This window comes from Oncorhynchus mykiss, unplaced genomic scaffold (genome assembly GCF_013265735.2).
Source record: "Oncorhynchus mykiss isolate Arlee unplaced genomic scaffold, USDA_OmykA_1.1 un_scaffold_120, whole genome shotgun sequence".
In the NCBI taxonomy this organism is placed as follows: domain Eukaryota; kingdom Metazoa; phylum Chordata; class Actinopteri; order Salmoniformes; family Salmonidae; genus Oncorhynchus; species Oncorhynchus mykiss.
Window position 1 is genome coordinate 861,619 of NW_023493661.1, and position 16,582 is coordinate 878,200.

A 16,582-nucleotide genomic window follows, 5' to 3' on the forward strand; every position below is an offset into this window, starting at 1 on the left:
GTGAGACGGATGGGAGACAGGTGGTAGGAGGAGAACATTTGGTCAGACAGATCAGAGACCTGGTCAGGTGAGACGGATCGGAGATAGGTGGTAGGAGGAGAACATTTGGTCAGACAGATCAGAGACCTGGTCAGGTGAGACGGATCGGAGACAGGTGGTAGGAGGAGAACATTTGGTCAGACAGATCAGAGACCTGGTCAGGTGAGACGGATCGGAGACAGGTGGTAGGAGGAGAACATTTGGTCAGACAGATCAGAGACCTGGTCAGGTGAGACGGATCGGAGACAGGTGGTAGGAGGAGAACATTTGGTCAGACAGATCAGAGACCTGGTCAGGTGAGACGGATCGGAGACAGGTGGTAGGAGGAGAACATTTGGTCAGACAGATCAGAGACCTGGTCAGGTGAGACGGATCGGAGACAGGTGGTAGGAGGAGAACATTTGGTCAGACAGATCAGAGACCTGGTCAGGTGAGACGGATCGGAGACAGGTGGTAGGAGGAGAACATTTGGTCAGACAGATCAGAGACCTGGTCAGGTGAGACGGATCGGAGACAGGTGGTAGGAGGAGAACATTTGGTCAGACAGATCAGAGACCTGGTCAGGTGAGACGGATCGGAGACAGGTGGTAGGAGGAGAACATTTGGTCAGACAGATCAGAGACCTGGTCAGGTGAGACGGATCGGAGACAGGTGGTAGGAGGAGAACATTTGGTCAGACAGATCAGAGACCTGGTCAGGTGAGACGGATCGGAGACAGGTGGTAGGAGGAGAACATTTGGTCAGACAGATCAGAGACCTGGTCAGGTGAGACGGATCGGAGACAGGTGGTAGGAGGAGAACATTTGGTCAGACAGATCAGAGACCTGGTCAGGTGAGACGGATCGGAGACAGGTGGTAGGAGGAGAACATTTGGTCAGACAGATCAGAGACCTGGTCAGGTGAGACGGATTGGAGACAGGTGATAGTTGGAGAACATTTGGTCAGACAGATCAGAGACCTGGTCAGGTGAGACGGATTGGAGACAGGTGGTAGGAGGAGAACATTTGGTCAGACAGATCAGAGACCTGGTCAGGTGAGACGGATCGGAGACTGGTGGTAGGAGGAGAACATTTGGTCAGACAGATCAGAGACCTGGTCAGGTGAGACGGATCGGAGACAGGTGGTAGGAGGAGAACATTTGGTCAGACAGATCAGAGACCTGGTCAGGTGAGACGGATCGGAGACAGGTGATAGGAGGAGAACATTTGGTCAGACAGATCAGAAACCTGGTCAGGTGAGACGGATCGGAGACAGGTGATAGGAGGAGAACATTTGGTCAGACAGATCAGAGACCTGGTCAGGTTAGACGGATCGGAGACAGGTGGTAGGAGGAGAACATTTGGTCAGACAGATCAGAGACCTGGTCAGGTGAGACGGATCGGAGACAGGTGGTAGGAGGAGAACATTTGGTCAGACAGATCAGAGACCTGGTCAGGTGAGACGGATCGGAGACAGGTGGTAGGAGGAGAACATTTGGTCAGACAGATCAGAGACCTGGTCAGGTGAGACGGATCGGAGACAGGTGGTAGGAGGAGAACATTTGGTCAGACAGATCAGAGACCTGGTCAGGTGAGACGGATCGGAGACAGGTGATAGGAGGAGAACATTTGGTCAGACAGATCAGAGACCTGGTCAGGTGAGACGGATCGGAGACAGGTGGTAGGAGGAGAACATTTGGTCAGACAGATCAGAGACCTGGTTAGGTGAGACGGATCGGAGACAGGTGGTAGGAGGAGAACATTTGGTTAGACAGATCAGAGACCTGGTCAGGTGAGACGGATCGGAGACATTTGGTAGGAGGAGAACATTTGGTCAGACAGATCAGAGACCTGGTCAGTTGAGACGGATTGGAGACAGGTGGTAGGAGGAGAACATTTGGTCAGACAGATCAGAGACCTGGTCAGGTGAGACGGATCGGAGACAGGTGATAGGAGGAGAACATTTGGTCAGACAGATCAGAGACCTGGTCAGGTGAGACGGATCGGAGACAGGTGGTAGGAGGAGAACATTTGGTCAGACAGATCAGAGACCTGGTCAGGTGAGACGGATCGGAGACAGGTGATAGGAGGAGAACATTTGGTCAGACAGATCAGAGACCTGGTCAGGTGAGACGGATCGGAGACAGGTGGTAGGAGGAGAACATTTGGTCAGACAGATCAGAGACCTGGTCAGGTGAGACGGATCGGAGACAGGTGGTAGGAGGAGAACATTTGGTTAGACAGATCAGAGACCTGGTCAGGTGAGACGGATCGGAGACATTTGGTAGGAGGAGAACATTTGGTCAGACAGATCAGAGACCTGGTCAGGTGAGACGGATTGGAGACAGGTGGTAGGAGGAGAACATTTGGTCAGACAGATCAGAGACCTGGTCAGGTGAGACGGATCGGAGACAGGTGATAGGAGGAGAACATTTGGTCAGACAGATCAGAGACCTGGTCAGGTGAGACGGATCGGAGACAGGTGGTAGGAGGAGAACATTTGGTCAGACAGATCAGAGACCTGGTCAGGTGAGACGGATCGGAGACAGGTGATAGGAGGAGAACGGTAGTGGGAGTGTCGGACATCAGACATCAGGGTTCTGTTCAGTAGGGTGTACCGTAGCAAAACGCTTAGCAACGTAAAGGAAAATCAGCTCTTTTCACTGATCAGACTCTTAGTTCGGTGAAATGAACAGAGAGGAAGAGAGGAGAAGAAGGCTACCACAAGGAGCTTAGTGATCTAAGTACAGGGTTTAGAATGCTTAGTGATCTAGCTACAGGGTTTAGAATGCTTAGTGATCCAGCTACAGGGTTTAGAATGCTTAGTGATCTAGCTACAGGGTTTAGAATGCTTAGTGATCTAGCTGTAGGGTTTAGAATGCTTAGTGATCTAGCTGTAGGGTTTAGAATGCTTAGTGATCTAGCTGTAGGGTTTAGAATGCTTAGTGATCTAGCTGCAGGGTTTAGAATGCTTAGTGATCTAGCTGCAGGGTTTAGAATGCTTAGTGATCTAGCTGTAGGGTTTAGAATGCTTAGTGATCTAGCTGTAGGGTTTAGAATGCTTAGTGATCTAGCTACAGGGTTTAGAATGCTTAGTGATCTAGCTGCAGGGTTTAGAATGCTTAGTGATCTAGCTACAGGGTTTAGAATGCTTAGTGATCTAGCTGTAGGGTTTAGAATGCTTAGTGATCTAGCTGCAGGGTTTTGAATGCTTAGTGATCTAGCTGCAGGGTTTAGAATGCTTAGTGATCTAGCTGCAGGGTTTAGAATGCTTAGTGATCTAGCTGCAGGGTTTAGAATGCTTAGTGATCTAGCTGTAGGGTTTAGAATGCTTAGTGATCTAGCTACAGGGTTTAGAATGCTTAGTGATCTAGCTGCAGGGTTTTGAATGCTTAGTGATCTAGCTGCAGGTTTTAGAATGCTTAGTGATCTAGCTACAGGGTTTAGAATGCTTAGTGATCTAGCTACAGGGTTTAGAATGCTTATTGATCCAGCTACAGGGTTTAGAATGCTTAGTGATCTAGCTGTAGGGTTTAGAATGCTTAGTGATCTAGCTGTAGGGTTTAGAATGCTTAGTGATCTAGCTACAGGGTTTAGAATGCTTAGTGATCTAGCTACAGGGTTTAGAATGCTTAGTGATCTAGCTACAGGGTTTAGAATGCTTAGTGATCTAGCTGCAGGGTTTAGAATGCTTAGTGATCTAGCTGCAGGGTTTAGAATGCTTAGTGATCTAGCTGCAGGGTTTAGAATGCTTAGTGATCTAGCTGCAGGTTTTAGAATGCTTAGTGATCTAGCTGCAGGGTTTAGAATGCTTAGTGATCTAGCTGCAGGGTTTAGAATGCTTAGTGATCTAGCTGCAGGGTTTAGAATGCTTAGTGATCTAGCTGCAGGGTTTAGAATGCTTAGTGATCTAGCTGCAGGGTTTAGAATGCTTAGTGATCTAGCTGCAGGGTTTAGAATGCTTAGTGATCTAGCTGCAGGGTTTAGAATGCTTAGTGATCTAGCTGCAGGGTTTAGAATGCTTAGTGATCTAGCTGCAGGGTTTAGAATGCTTAGTGATCTAGCTGCAGGGTTTAGAATGCTTAGTGATCTAGCTGCAGGGTTTAGAATGCTTAGTGATCTAGCTGCAGGGTTTAGAATGCTTATTGATCTAGCTACAGGGGTTTGAATGCTTAGTGATCTAGCTGCAGGGTTTAGAATGCTTAGTGATCTAGCTGTAGGGTTTAGAATGCTTAGTGATCTAGCTGTAGGGTTTAGAATGCTTAGTGATCTAGCTACAGGGTTTAGCATGCTTAGTGATCTAGCTGCAGGGTTTAGAATGCTTAGTGATCTAGCTGCAGGGTTTAGAATGCTTAGTGATCTAGCTGCAGGGTGTTGAATGCTTAGTGATCTAGCTGCAGGGTTTAGAATGCTTAGTGATCTAGCTGCAGGGTTTAGAATGCTTAGTGATCTAGCTGCAGGGTTTAGAATGCTTAGTGATCTAGCTACATAGTTTAGAATGCTTAGTGATCTAGCTACAGGGTTTTAGAATGCTTAGTGATCCAGCTACAGGGTTTAGAATGCTTAGTGATCTAGCTACAGGGTTTAGAATGCTTAATGATCTAGCTGCATGGTTTAGAATGCTTAGTGATCTAGCTGCATGGTTTAGAATGCTTAGTGATCTAGCTGCATGGTTTAGAATGCTTAGTGATCTAGCTGCAGGGTTTAGAATGCTTAGTGATCTAGCTACAGGGTTTAGAATGCTTAGTGATCTAGCTGTAGGGTTTAGAATGCTTGGTGATCTAGCTACAGGGTTTAGAATGCTTAGTGATCTAGCTGCAGGGTTTAGAATGCTTAGTGATCTAGCTGCAGGGTTTAGAATGCTTAGTGATCTAGCTGCATGGTTTAGAATGCTTAGTGATCTAGCTGCAGGTTTTAGAATGCTTAGTGATCTAGCTGCAGGGTTTAGAAGGCTTAGTGATCTAGCTGTAGGGTTTAGAATGCTTAGTGATCTAGCTGTAGGGTTTAGAATGCTTGGTGATCTAGCTGTAGGGTTTAGAATGCTTAGTGATCTAGCTGTAGGGTTTAGAATGCTTAGTGATCTAGCTACAGGGTTTAGAATGCTTAGTGATCTAGCTACAGGGTTTAGAATGCTTAGTGATCTAGCTGCAGGGTTTAGAATGCTTAGTGATCTAGCTACAGGGTTTAGAATGCTTAGTGATCTAGCTGTAGGGTTTAGAATGCTTAGTGATCTAGCTGCAGGGTTTAGAATGCTTAGTGATCTAGCTGCAGGGTTTAGAATGCTTAGTGATCTAGCTGTAGGGTTTAGAATGCTTAGTGATCTAGCTGTAGGGTTTAGAATGCTTAGTGATCTAGCTACAGGGTTTAGAATGCTTAGTGATCTAGCTGCAGGGTTTAGAATGCTTAGTGATCTAGCTACAGGGTTTAGAATGCTTAGTGATCTAGCTGTAGGGTTTAGAATGCTTAGTGATCTAGCTGCAGGGTTTAGAATGCTTAGTGATCTAGCTGCAGGGTTTAGAATGCTTAGTGATCTAGCTGCAGGGTTTTGAATGCTTAGTGATCTAGCTGCAGGGTTTTGAATGCTTAGTGATCTAGCTGCAGGGTTTAGAATGCTTAGTGATCTAGCTGCAGGGTTTAGAATGCTTAGTGATCTAGCTGTAGGGTTTAGAATGCTTAGTGATCTAGCTGTAGGGTTTAGAATGCTTAGTGATCTAGCTACAGGGTTTAGAATGCTTAGTGATCTAGCTGCAGGGTTTTGAATGCTTAGTGATCTAGCTGCAGGTTTTAGAATGCTTAGTGATCTAGCTACAGGGTTTAGAATGCTTAGTGATCTAGCTACAGGGTTTAGAATGCTTATTGATCCAGCTACAGGGTTTAGAATGCTTAGTGATCTAGCTGTAGGGTTTAGAATGCTTAGTGATCTAGCTGTAGGGTTTAGAATGCTTAGTGATCTAGCTACAGGGTTTAGAATGCTTAGTGATCTAGCTACAGGGTTTAGAATGCTTAGTGATCTAGCTACAGGGTTTAGAATGCTTAGTGATCTAGCTGCAGGGTTTAGAATGCTTAGTGATCTAGCTGCAGGGTTTAGAATGCTTAGTGATCTAGCTGCAGGGTTTAGAATGCTTAGTGATCTAGCTGCAGGTTTTAGAATGCTTAGTGATCTAGCTGCAGGGTTTAGAATGCTTAGTGATCTAGCTGCAGGGTTTAGAATGCTTAGTGATCTAGCTGCAGGGTTTAGAATGCTTAGTGATCTAGCTGCAGGGTTTAGAATGCTTAGTGATCTAGCTGCAGGGTTTAGAATGCTTAGTGATCTAGCTGCAGGGTTTAGAATGCTTAGTGATCTAGCTGCAGGGTTTAGAATGCTTAGTGATCTAGCTGCAGGGTTTAGAATGCTTAGTGATCTAGCTGCAGGGTTTAGAATGCTTAGTGATCTAGCTGCAGGGTTTAGAATGCTTAGTGATCTAGCTGCAGGGTTTAGAATGCTTAGTGATCTAGCTGCAGGGTTTAGAATGCTTATTGATCTAGCTACAGGGGTTTGAATGCTTAGTGATCTAGCTGCAGGGTTTAGAATGCTTAGTGATCTAGCTGTAGGGTTTAGAATGCTTAGTGATCTAGCTGTAGGGTTTAGAATGCTTAGTGATCTAGCTACAGGGTTTAGCATGCTTAGTGATCTAGCTGCAGGGTTTAGAATGCTTAGTGATCTAGCTACAGGGTTTAGAATGCTTAATGATCTAGCTGCATGGTTTAGAATGCTTAGTGATCTAGCTGCATGGTTTAGAATGCTTAGTGATCTAGCTGCATGGTTTAGAATGCTTAGTGATCTAGCTGCAGGGTTTAGAATGCTTAGTGATCTAGCTACAGGGTTTAGAATGCTTAGTGATCTAGCTGTAGGGTTTAGAATGCTTGGTGATCTAGCTACAGGGTTTAGAATGCTTAGTGATCTAGCTGCAGGGTTTTGAATGCTTAGTGATCTAGCTGCAGGTTTTAGAATGCTTAGTGATCTAGCTACAGGGTTTAGAATGCTTAGTGATCTAGCTACAGGGTTTAGAATGCTTATTGATCCAGCTACAGGGTTTAGAATGCTTAGTGATCTAGCTGTGGGGTTTAGAATGCTTAGTGATCTAGCTGTAGGGTTTAGAATGCTTAGTGATCTAGCTACAGGGTTTAGAATGCTTAGTGATCTAGCTACAGGGTTTAGAATGCTTAGTGATCTAGCTGCAGGGTTTAGAATGCTTAGTGATCTAGCTGCAGGGTTTAGAATGCTTAGTGATCTAGCTGCAGGGTTTAGAATGCTTAGTGATCTAGCTGCAGGTTTTAGAATGCTTAGTGATCTAGCTGCAGGGTTTAGAAGGCTTAGTGATCTAGCTGTAGGGTTTAGAATGCTTAGTGATCTAGCTGTAGGGTTTAGAATGCTTGGTGATCTAGCTACAGGGTTTAGAATGCTTAGTGATCTAGCTGCAGGGTTTTGAATGCTTAGTGATCTAGCTGCAGGTTTTAGAATGCTTAGTGATCTAGCTACAGGGTTTAGAATGCTTAGTGATCTAGCTACAGGGTTTAGAATGCTTATTGATCCAGCTACAGGGTTTAGAATGCTTAGTGATCTAGCTGTAGGGTTTAGAATGCTTAGTGATCTAGCTGTAGGGTTTAGAATGCTTAGTGATCTAGCTACAGGGTTTAGAATGCTTAGTGATCTAGCTACAGGGTTTAGAATGCTTAGTGATCTAGCTACAGGGTTTAGAATGCTTAGTGATCTAGCTGCAGGGTTTAGAATGCTTAGTGATCTAGCTGCAGGGTTTAGAATGCTTAGTGATCTAGCTGCAGGGTTTAGAATGCTTAGTGATCTAGCTGCAGGTTTTAGAATGCTTAGTGATCTAGCTGCAGGGTTTAGAATGCTTAGTGATCTAGCTGCAGGGTTTAGAATGCTTAGTGATCTAGCTGCAGGGTTTAGAATGCTTAGTGATCTAGCTGCAGGGTTTAGAATGCTTAGTGATCTAGCTGCAGGGTTTAGAATGCTTAGTGATCTAGCTGCAGGGTTTAGAATGCTTAGTGATCTAGCTGCAGGGTTTAGAATGCTTAGTGATCTAGCTGCAGGGTTTAGAATGCTTAGTGATCTAGCTGCAGGGTTTAGAATGCTTAGTGATCTAGCTGCAGGGTTTAGAATGCTTAGTGATCTAGCTGCAGGGTTTAGAATGCTTAGTGATCTAGCTGCAGGGTTTAGAATGCTTATTGATCTAGCTACAGGGGTTTGAATGCTTAGTGATCTAGCTGCAGGGTTTAGAATGCTTAGTGATCTAGCTGTAGGGTTTAGAATGCTTAGTGATCTAGCTGTAGGGTTTAGAATGCTTAGTGATCTAGCTACAGGGTTTAGCATGCTTAGTGATCTAGCTGCAGGGTTTAGAATGCTTAGTGATCTAGCTGCAGGGTTTAGAATGCTTAGTGATCTAGCTGCAGGGTGTTGAATGCTTAGTGATCTAGCTGCAGGGTTTAGAATGCTTAGTGATCTAGCTGCAGGGTTTAGAATGCTTAGTGGTCTAGCTGCAGGGTTTAGAATGCTTAGTGATCTAGCTACATAGTTTAGAATGCTTAGTGATCTAGCTACAGGGTTTTAGAATGCTTAGTGATCCAGCTACAGGGTTTAGAATGCTTAGTGATCTAGCTACAGGGTTTAGAATGCTTAATGATCTAGCTGCATGGTTTAGAATGCTTAGTGATCTAGCTGCATGGTTTAGAATGCTTAGTGATCTAGCTGCATGGTTTAGAATGCTTAGTGATCTAGCTGCAGGGTTTAGAATGCTTAGTGATCTAGCTACAGGGTTTAGAATGCTTAGTGATCTAGCTGTAGGGTTTAGAATGCTTGGTGATCTAGCTACAGGGTTTAGAATGCTTAGTGATCTAGCTGCAGGGTTTTGAATGCTTAGTGATCTAGCTGCAGGTTTTAGAATGCTTAGTGATCTAGCTACAGGGTTTAGAATGCTTAGTGATCTAGCTACAGGGTTTAGAATGCTTATTGATCCAGCTACAGGGTTTAGAATGCTTAGTGATCTAGCTGTGGGGTTTAGAATGCTTAATGATCTAGCTGTAGGGTTTAGAATGCTTAGTGATCTAGCTACAGGGTTTAGAATGCTTAGTGATCTAGCTACAGGGTTTAGAATGCTTAGTGATCTAGCTGCAGGGTTTAGAATGCTTAGTGATCTAGCTGCAGGGTTTAGAATGCTTAGTGATCTAGCTGCAGGGTTTAGAATGCTTAGTGATCTAGCTGCAGGTTTTAGAATGCTTAGTGATCTAGCTGCAGGGTTTAGAAGGCTTAGTGATCTAGCTGTAGGGTTTAGAATGCTTAGTGATCTAGCTGTAGGGTTTAGAATGCTTGGTGATCTAGCTACAGGGTTTAGAATGCTTAGTGATCTAGCTGCAGGGTTTTGAATGCTTAGTGATCTAGCTGCAGGTTTTAGAATGCTTAGTGATCTAGCTACAGGGTTTAGAATGCTTAGTGATCTAGCTACAGGGTTTAGAATGCTTATTGATCCAGCTACAGGGTTTAGAATGCTTAGTGATCTAGCTGTAGGGTTTAGAATGCTTAGTGATCTAGCTGTAGGGTTTAGAATGCTTAGTGATCTAGCTACAGGGTTTAGAATGCTTAGTGATCTAGCTGTAGGGTTTAGAATGCTTAGTGATCTAGCTGTAGGGTTTAGAATGCTTAGTGATCTAGCTGCAGGGTTTAGAATGCTTAGTGATCTAGCTGCAGGGTTTAGAATGCTTAGTGATCTAGCTGCAGGGTTTAGAATGCTTAGTGATCTAGCTGCAGGTTTTAGAATGCTTAGTGATCTAGCTGCAGGGTTTAGAATGCTTAGTGATCTAGCTGCAGGGTTTAGAATGCTTAGTGATCTAGCTGCAGGGTTTAGAATGCTTAGTGATCTAGCTGCAGGGTTTAGAATGCTTAGTGATCTAGCTGCAGGGTTTAGAATGCTTAGTGATCTAGCTGCAGGGTTTAGAATGCTTAGTGATCTAGCTGCAGGGTTTAGAATGCTTAGTGATCTAGCTGCAGGGTTTAGAATGCTTAGTGATCTAGCTGCAGGGTTTAGAATGCTTAGTTATCTAGCTGCAGGGTTTAGAATGCTTAGTGATCTAGCTGCAGGGTTTAGAATGCTTAGTCATCTAGCTACAGGGGTTTGAATGCTTAGTGATCTAGCTGCAGGGTTTAGAATGCTTAGTGATCTAGCTACAGGGTTTAGAATGCTTAGTGATCTAGCTACAGGGTTTAGAATGCTTAGTGATCTAGCTACAGGGTTTAGCATGCTTAGTGATCTAGCTGCAGGGTTTAGAATGCTTAGTGATCTAGCTGCAGGGTTTAGAATGCTTAGTGATCTAGCTGCAGGGTGTTGAATGCTTAGTGATCTAGCTGCAGGGTTTAGAATGCTTAGTGATCTAGCTGCAGGGTTTAGAATGCTTAGTGATCTAGCTACAGAGTTTAGAATGCTTAGTGATCTAGCTACAGGGTTTAGAATGCTTAGTGATCCAGCTACAGGGTTTAGAATGCTTAGTGATCTAGCTACAGGGTTTAGAATGCTTAGTGATCTAGCTGCATGGTTTAGAATGCTTAGTGATCTAGCTGCATGGTTTAGAATGCTTAGTGATCTAGCTGCATGGTTTAGAATGCTTAGTGATCTAGCTGCAGGGTTTAGAATGCTTAGTGATCTAGCTACAGGGTTTAGAATGCTTAGTGATCTAGCTACAGGGTTTAGAATGCTTAGTGATCTAGCTACAGGGTTTAGAATTCTTAATGATCTAGCTACAGGGTTTAGAATGCTTAGTGATCTAGCTGCAGGGTTTAGAATGCTTAGTGATCTAGCTACAGGGGTTTAGAATGCTTAGTGATCTAGCTACAGGGTTTAGAATGCTTAGTGATCTAGCTACAGGGTTTAGAATGCTTATTGATCCAGCTACAGGGTTTAGAATGCTTAGTGATCTAGCTGCAGGGTTTAGAATGCTTAGTGATCTAGCTGCAGGGTTTAGAATGCTTAGTGATCTAGCTGCAGGGTTTAGAATGCTTAGTGATCTAGCTACAGGGGTTTGAATGCTTAGTGATCTAGCTACAGGGTTTAGAATGCTTAGTGATCTAGCTGCAGGGTTTAGAATGCTTAGTGATCTAGCTACAGGGTTTTAGAATGCGTAGTGATCTAGCTACAGGGTTTAGAATGCTTAGTGATCTAGCTACAGGGTTTAGAATGCTTAATGATCTAGCTACAGGGTTTAGAATGCTTAGTGATCTAGCTACAGGGTTTAGAATGCTTAATGATCTAGCTACAGGGTTTAGAATGCTTAGTGATCTAGCTACAGGGTTTAGAATGCTTAGTGATCTAGCTACAGGGGTTTGAATGCTTAGTTATCTAGCTACAGGGTTTAGAATGCTTAGTGATCTAGCTGCAGGGTTTAGAATGCTTAGTGATCTAGCTACAGGGTTTTAGAATGCTTAGTGATCTAGCTACAGGGTTTAGAATGCTTAGTGATCTAGCTACAGGGTTTAGAATGCTTAGTGATCTAGCTACAGGGTTTTAGAATGCTTAGTGATCTAGCTACACGGTTTAGAATGCTTAGTGATCTAGCTACAGGGTTTTAGAATGCTTAGTGATCTAGCTACAGGGTTTAGAATGCTTAGTGATCTAGCTACAGGGTTTAGAATGCTTAGTGATCTAGCTGCAGGGTTTAGAATGCTTAGTGATCTAGCTACAGGGGTTTAGAATGCTTAGTGATCTAGCTACAGGGTTTAGAATGCTTAGTGATCTAGCTACAGGGTTTAGAATGCTTATTGATCCAGCTACAGGGTTTAGAATGCTTAGTGATCTAGCTGCAGGGTTTAGAATGCTTAGTGATCTAGCTGCAGGGTTTTAGAATGCGTAGTGATCTAGCTACAGGGTTTAGAATGCTTAGTGATCTAGCTACAGGGTTTAGAATGCTTAATGATCTAGCTACAGGGTTTAGAATGCTTAGTGATCTAGCTACAGGTTTTAGAATGCTTAGTGATCTAGCTACAGGGTTTAGAATGCTTAGTGATCTAGCTACAGGGTTTAGAATGCTTAGTGATCTAGCTACAGGGGTTTGAATGCTTAGTTATCTAGCTACAGGGTTTATAATGCTTAGTGATCTAGCTGCAGGGTTTAGAATGCTTAGTGATCTAGCTACAGGGTTTTAGAATGCTTAGTGATCTAGCTACAGGGTTTAGAATGCTTAGTGATCTAGCTACAGGGTTTAGAATGCTTAGTGATCTAGCTACAGGGTTTTAGAATGCTTAGTGATCTAGCTACAGGGTTTAGAATGCTTAGTGATCTAGCTACAGGGTTTTAGAATGCTTAGTGATCTAGCTACAGGGTTTAGAATGCTTAGTTATCTAGGGTTTACTAGATACTCTAAACATGTTTAACAACAGCTTACTCAGGTAAAACACTAGACTCTAAACATCAACTGCTTACTGAGGTAAAACACTAGACTCTAAACATCAACTGCTTACTGAGGTAAAACACTAGACTCTAAACATCAACTGCTTACTCAGGTAAAACACTAGACTCTAAACATGTTTAACAACAGCTTAGACTCTAAACAACAAGACTCTGAAACAACACTTATTCTAGAGTATGGTTATGGGGGAGAGACAGAGACAGAGACAGAGACAGAGAGACAGAGAGACAGAGACAGAGACAGAGAGACAGAGAGAGAGAGAGAGAGAGAGAGAGAGACAGAGAGACAGAGAGAGAGACAGAGACAGAGAGAGAGACAGAGAGACAGAGAGAGAGAGAGACAGAGACAGAGAGACATAGAGAGAGAGAGACAGAGACAGAGACAGAGAGACATAGAGAGAGAGACAGAGACAGAGAGACATAGGGAGAGAGAGAGAGACCAGTGAATGTGTGCATTGTGTTCTCTCCAGTCCAGTCAGTGTGCTGATGCAGTATAGATGGTCTGTGGTCTGTAGGGACTGAACCGATGGCTGTATTAGTGTTGTGTTGCTAGTGCAGCACTTTTACCATCTCTCCAGTGAACTGGAGTCTTTTAATAAATTCCCTGGTTAAACCTAAATCCTGGTTGGAGGAATCCCGGAATCAGGAGGGAATTCAGCAAGAGAACTGGAATCTTTCAACCAGGATTTCTGGAAAACCAGAGAATTTGTTGAAAGTTCCCGTGATTTTGCAACGGACACACACACACACACACACACACACACACACACACACACACACACACACATACACACACACACACACACACACACACACACAGACACACACACACACACACACACACACACACACACACACACACACATACACACACACACACACACACACACACACACATACACACACACACACACACACACATACACACACACACACACACACACATACACACACACATACACACACACACACACACACCCATCCTAACGTAGCTGGTCTGGTCTCCCTCTACAGGAGGAGGAGGGTCAGTGCAGCCAGGAGGAGGAGCTTCTGTCCCCAAGGAAGATGTCCGTATCCAGGATGCATTCTCTCCCTAACGACAGCTACATGTTTCCTCCTGTACGATCTGCTAGCGCCCCCTACCCTCTACAGGAACACAGCAGCCCCCTGCACCAAGCCTCAGGTACACACACACACACACACACACACACTTATTTAGGGTTACAAAGGGGAGGGTGTATTACCGGTAACTTCTAATGTTCAGTGAGGTTCTAAGACTAACTAGAGTGTTCTATAATCTACAGTGAGGTTCTAAGACTAACTAGAGTGTTCTATAATCTACAGTGAGGTTCTAAGACTAACTAGAGTGTTCTATAATCTACAGTGAGGTTCTAAGACTAACTAGAGTGTTCTATGATCTACAGTGAGGTTCTAAGACTAACTAGAGTGTTCTATGATCTACAGTGAGGTTCTAAGACTAACTAGTGTTCTATAATCTACAGTGAGGTTCTAAGACTAACTAGTATTCTATAATCTACAGTGAGGTTCTAAGACTAACTAGAGTGTTCTATGATCTACAGTGAGGTTCTAAGACTAACTAGAGTGTTCTATTATCTACAGTTAGGTTCTAAGACTAACTAGAGTGTTCTATTATCTACAGTGAGGTTCTAAGACTAACTAGAGTGTTCTATAATCTACAGTGAGGTTCTAAGACTAACTAGTGTTCTATAATCTACAGTGAGGTTCTAAGACTAACTAGAGTGTTCTATGATCTACAGCGAGGTTCTAAGACTAACTAGAGTGTTCTATTATCTACAGTGAGGTTCTGAGACTAACTAGTGTTCTATAATCTACAGTGAGGTTCTAAGACTAACTAGAGTGTTCTATGATCTACAGTGAGGTTCTAAGACTAACTAGAGTCTGCTATAATCTACAGTGAGGTTCTAAGACTAACTAGTGTTCTATAATCTACAGTGAGGTTCTAAGACTAACTAGAGTGTTCTATGATCTACAGTGAGGTTCTAAGACTAATGATCCTGACTCTCAGTTCCATTACACATAAGAGTCATTAGCCATTGATCCTGACTCTGTTCCATTACACATAAGAGTCATTAACCATTGATCCTGACTCTGTTCCATTACACATAAGAGTCATTAACCATTGATCCTGACTCTGTTCCATTACATTACACATAAGAGTCATTAGCCATTGATCCTGACTCTCAGTTCCATTACATTACACATAAGAGTCATTAGCCATTGATCCTGACTCTCAGTTCCATTACATTACACATAAGAGTCATTAGCCATTGATCCTGACTCTCAGTTCCATTACATTACACATAAGAGTCATTAACCATTGATCCTGACTCTGTTCCATTACACATAAGAGTCATTAACCATTGATCCTGACTCTGTTCCATTACACATGAGAGTCATTAGCCATTGATCCTGACTCTGTTCCATTACACATAAGAGTCATTAGCCATTGATCCTGACTCTCAGTTCCATTACACATAAGAGTCATTAGTCATTGGTCCTGACTCTGTTCCATTACACATAAGAGTCATTAACCATTGATCCTGACTCTCAGTTCCATTACACATAAGAGTCATTAGTCATTGATCCTGACTCTGTTCCATTACACATAAGAGTCATTAACCATTGATCCTGACTCTCAGTTCCATTACACATAAGAGTCATTAGCCATTGATCCTGACTCTGTTCCATTACACATAAGAGTCATTAACCATTGATCCTGACTCTCAGTTCCATTACACATAAGAGTCATTAACCATTGATCCTGACTCTCAGTTCCATTACACATAAGAGTCATTAACCATTGATCCTGACTCTCAGTTCCATTATATTACATATAAGAGTCATTAGTCATTGATCCTGACTCTCTGTTCCATTACACATAAGAGTCATTAGTCATTGATCCTGACTCTCAGTTCCATTACACATAAGAGTCATTAGTCATTGATCCTGACTCAGTTCCATTACACATAAGAGTCATTAGTCATTGATCCTGACTCTCAGTTCCATTACATTACACATAAGAGTCATTAACCATTGATCCTGACTCTGTTCCATTACACATAAGAGTCATTAGCCATTGATCCTGACTCTGTTCCATTACACATAAGAGTCATTAACCATTGATCCTGACTCTGTTCCATTATATTACACATAAGAGTCATTAGTCATTGATCCTGACTCTCAGTTCCATTACATTACACATAAGAGTCATTAACCATTGATCCTGACTCTCAGTTCCATTACACATAAGAGTCATTAACCATTGATCCTGACTCTCAGTTCCATTACACATAAGAGTCATTAACCATTGATCCTGACTCTGTTCCATTACACATAAGAGTCATTAACCATTGATCCTGACTCTCTGTTCCATTACACATAAGAGTCATTAACCATTGATCCTGACTCTCAGTTCCATTACACATAAGAGTCATTAGTCATTGATCCTGACTCTCAGTTCCATTACATTACACATAAGAGTCATTAACCATTGATCCTGACTCTGTTCCATTACACATAAGAGTCATTAACCATTGATCCTGACTCTCAGTTCCATTACATTACACATAAGAGTCATTAACCATTGATCCTGACTCTCAGTTCCATTACACATAAGAGTCAAAAACCCTAGAGTTTTTTTGTTCTGTAACAGAGGAAGGGGGAGGGGTAGAGGAGGTGGGAGGGGCAGAGAGAGGGGCAGGTAGCCTACAAACACACTGTCAAAGCTGTCCAGCTGGCAGGCGGACAGAGTGAGGGCTTTGCGTAGGCGCTTTCTTTGCATTTTATTTTGTGGAGCTGGAAATGCCCGGAACGTTATTAACCGGTTCCCACAAAATAACGGTTCTGTTCTGTTATTTTGTTCCTGGTTATGGTTCTGTTCCTGGAAAAAAATATTGTTATTTTCTGGTTTTCGGGTTTTGTTCCCCTCAACCGGTTCCAACCCCTGGATGCTAGTAGCATGTTAGCCCCCTGGATGTTAGTAGCATGTTAGCCCCCTGGATACTAGTAGCATGTTAGCCCCATGGATGTTAGTAGCATGTTAGCCCCCTGGATGCTAGTAGAATGTTAGCCCAC

At 43.2% G+C, this 16,582-nt stretch overlaps 1 protein-coding gene across 1 annotated transcript in view; it reads left to right on the forward strand.

Moving 5' to 3' along the window:
* LOC110512628 (voltage-dependent T-type calcium channel subunit alpha-1H-like) overlaps nucleotides 1–16,582 on the forward strand; it is a 155,197-nt gene that overhangs the window by 135,255 nt on the left and 3,360 nt on the right. Inside the window, exon 35 of the mRNA XM_036972119.1 lies at nucleotides 13,481–13,649. Coding sequence (XP_036828014.1) covers nucleotides 13,481–13,649 — 169 coding nt within the window. The remainder of the gene's footprint in view (nucleotides 1–13,480; nucleotides 13,650–16,582) is intronic.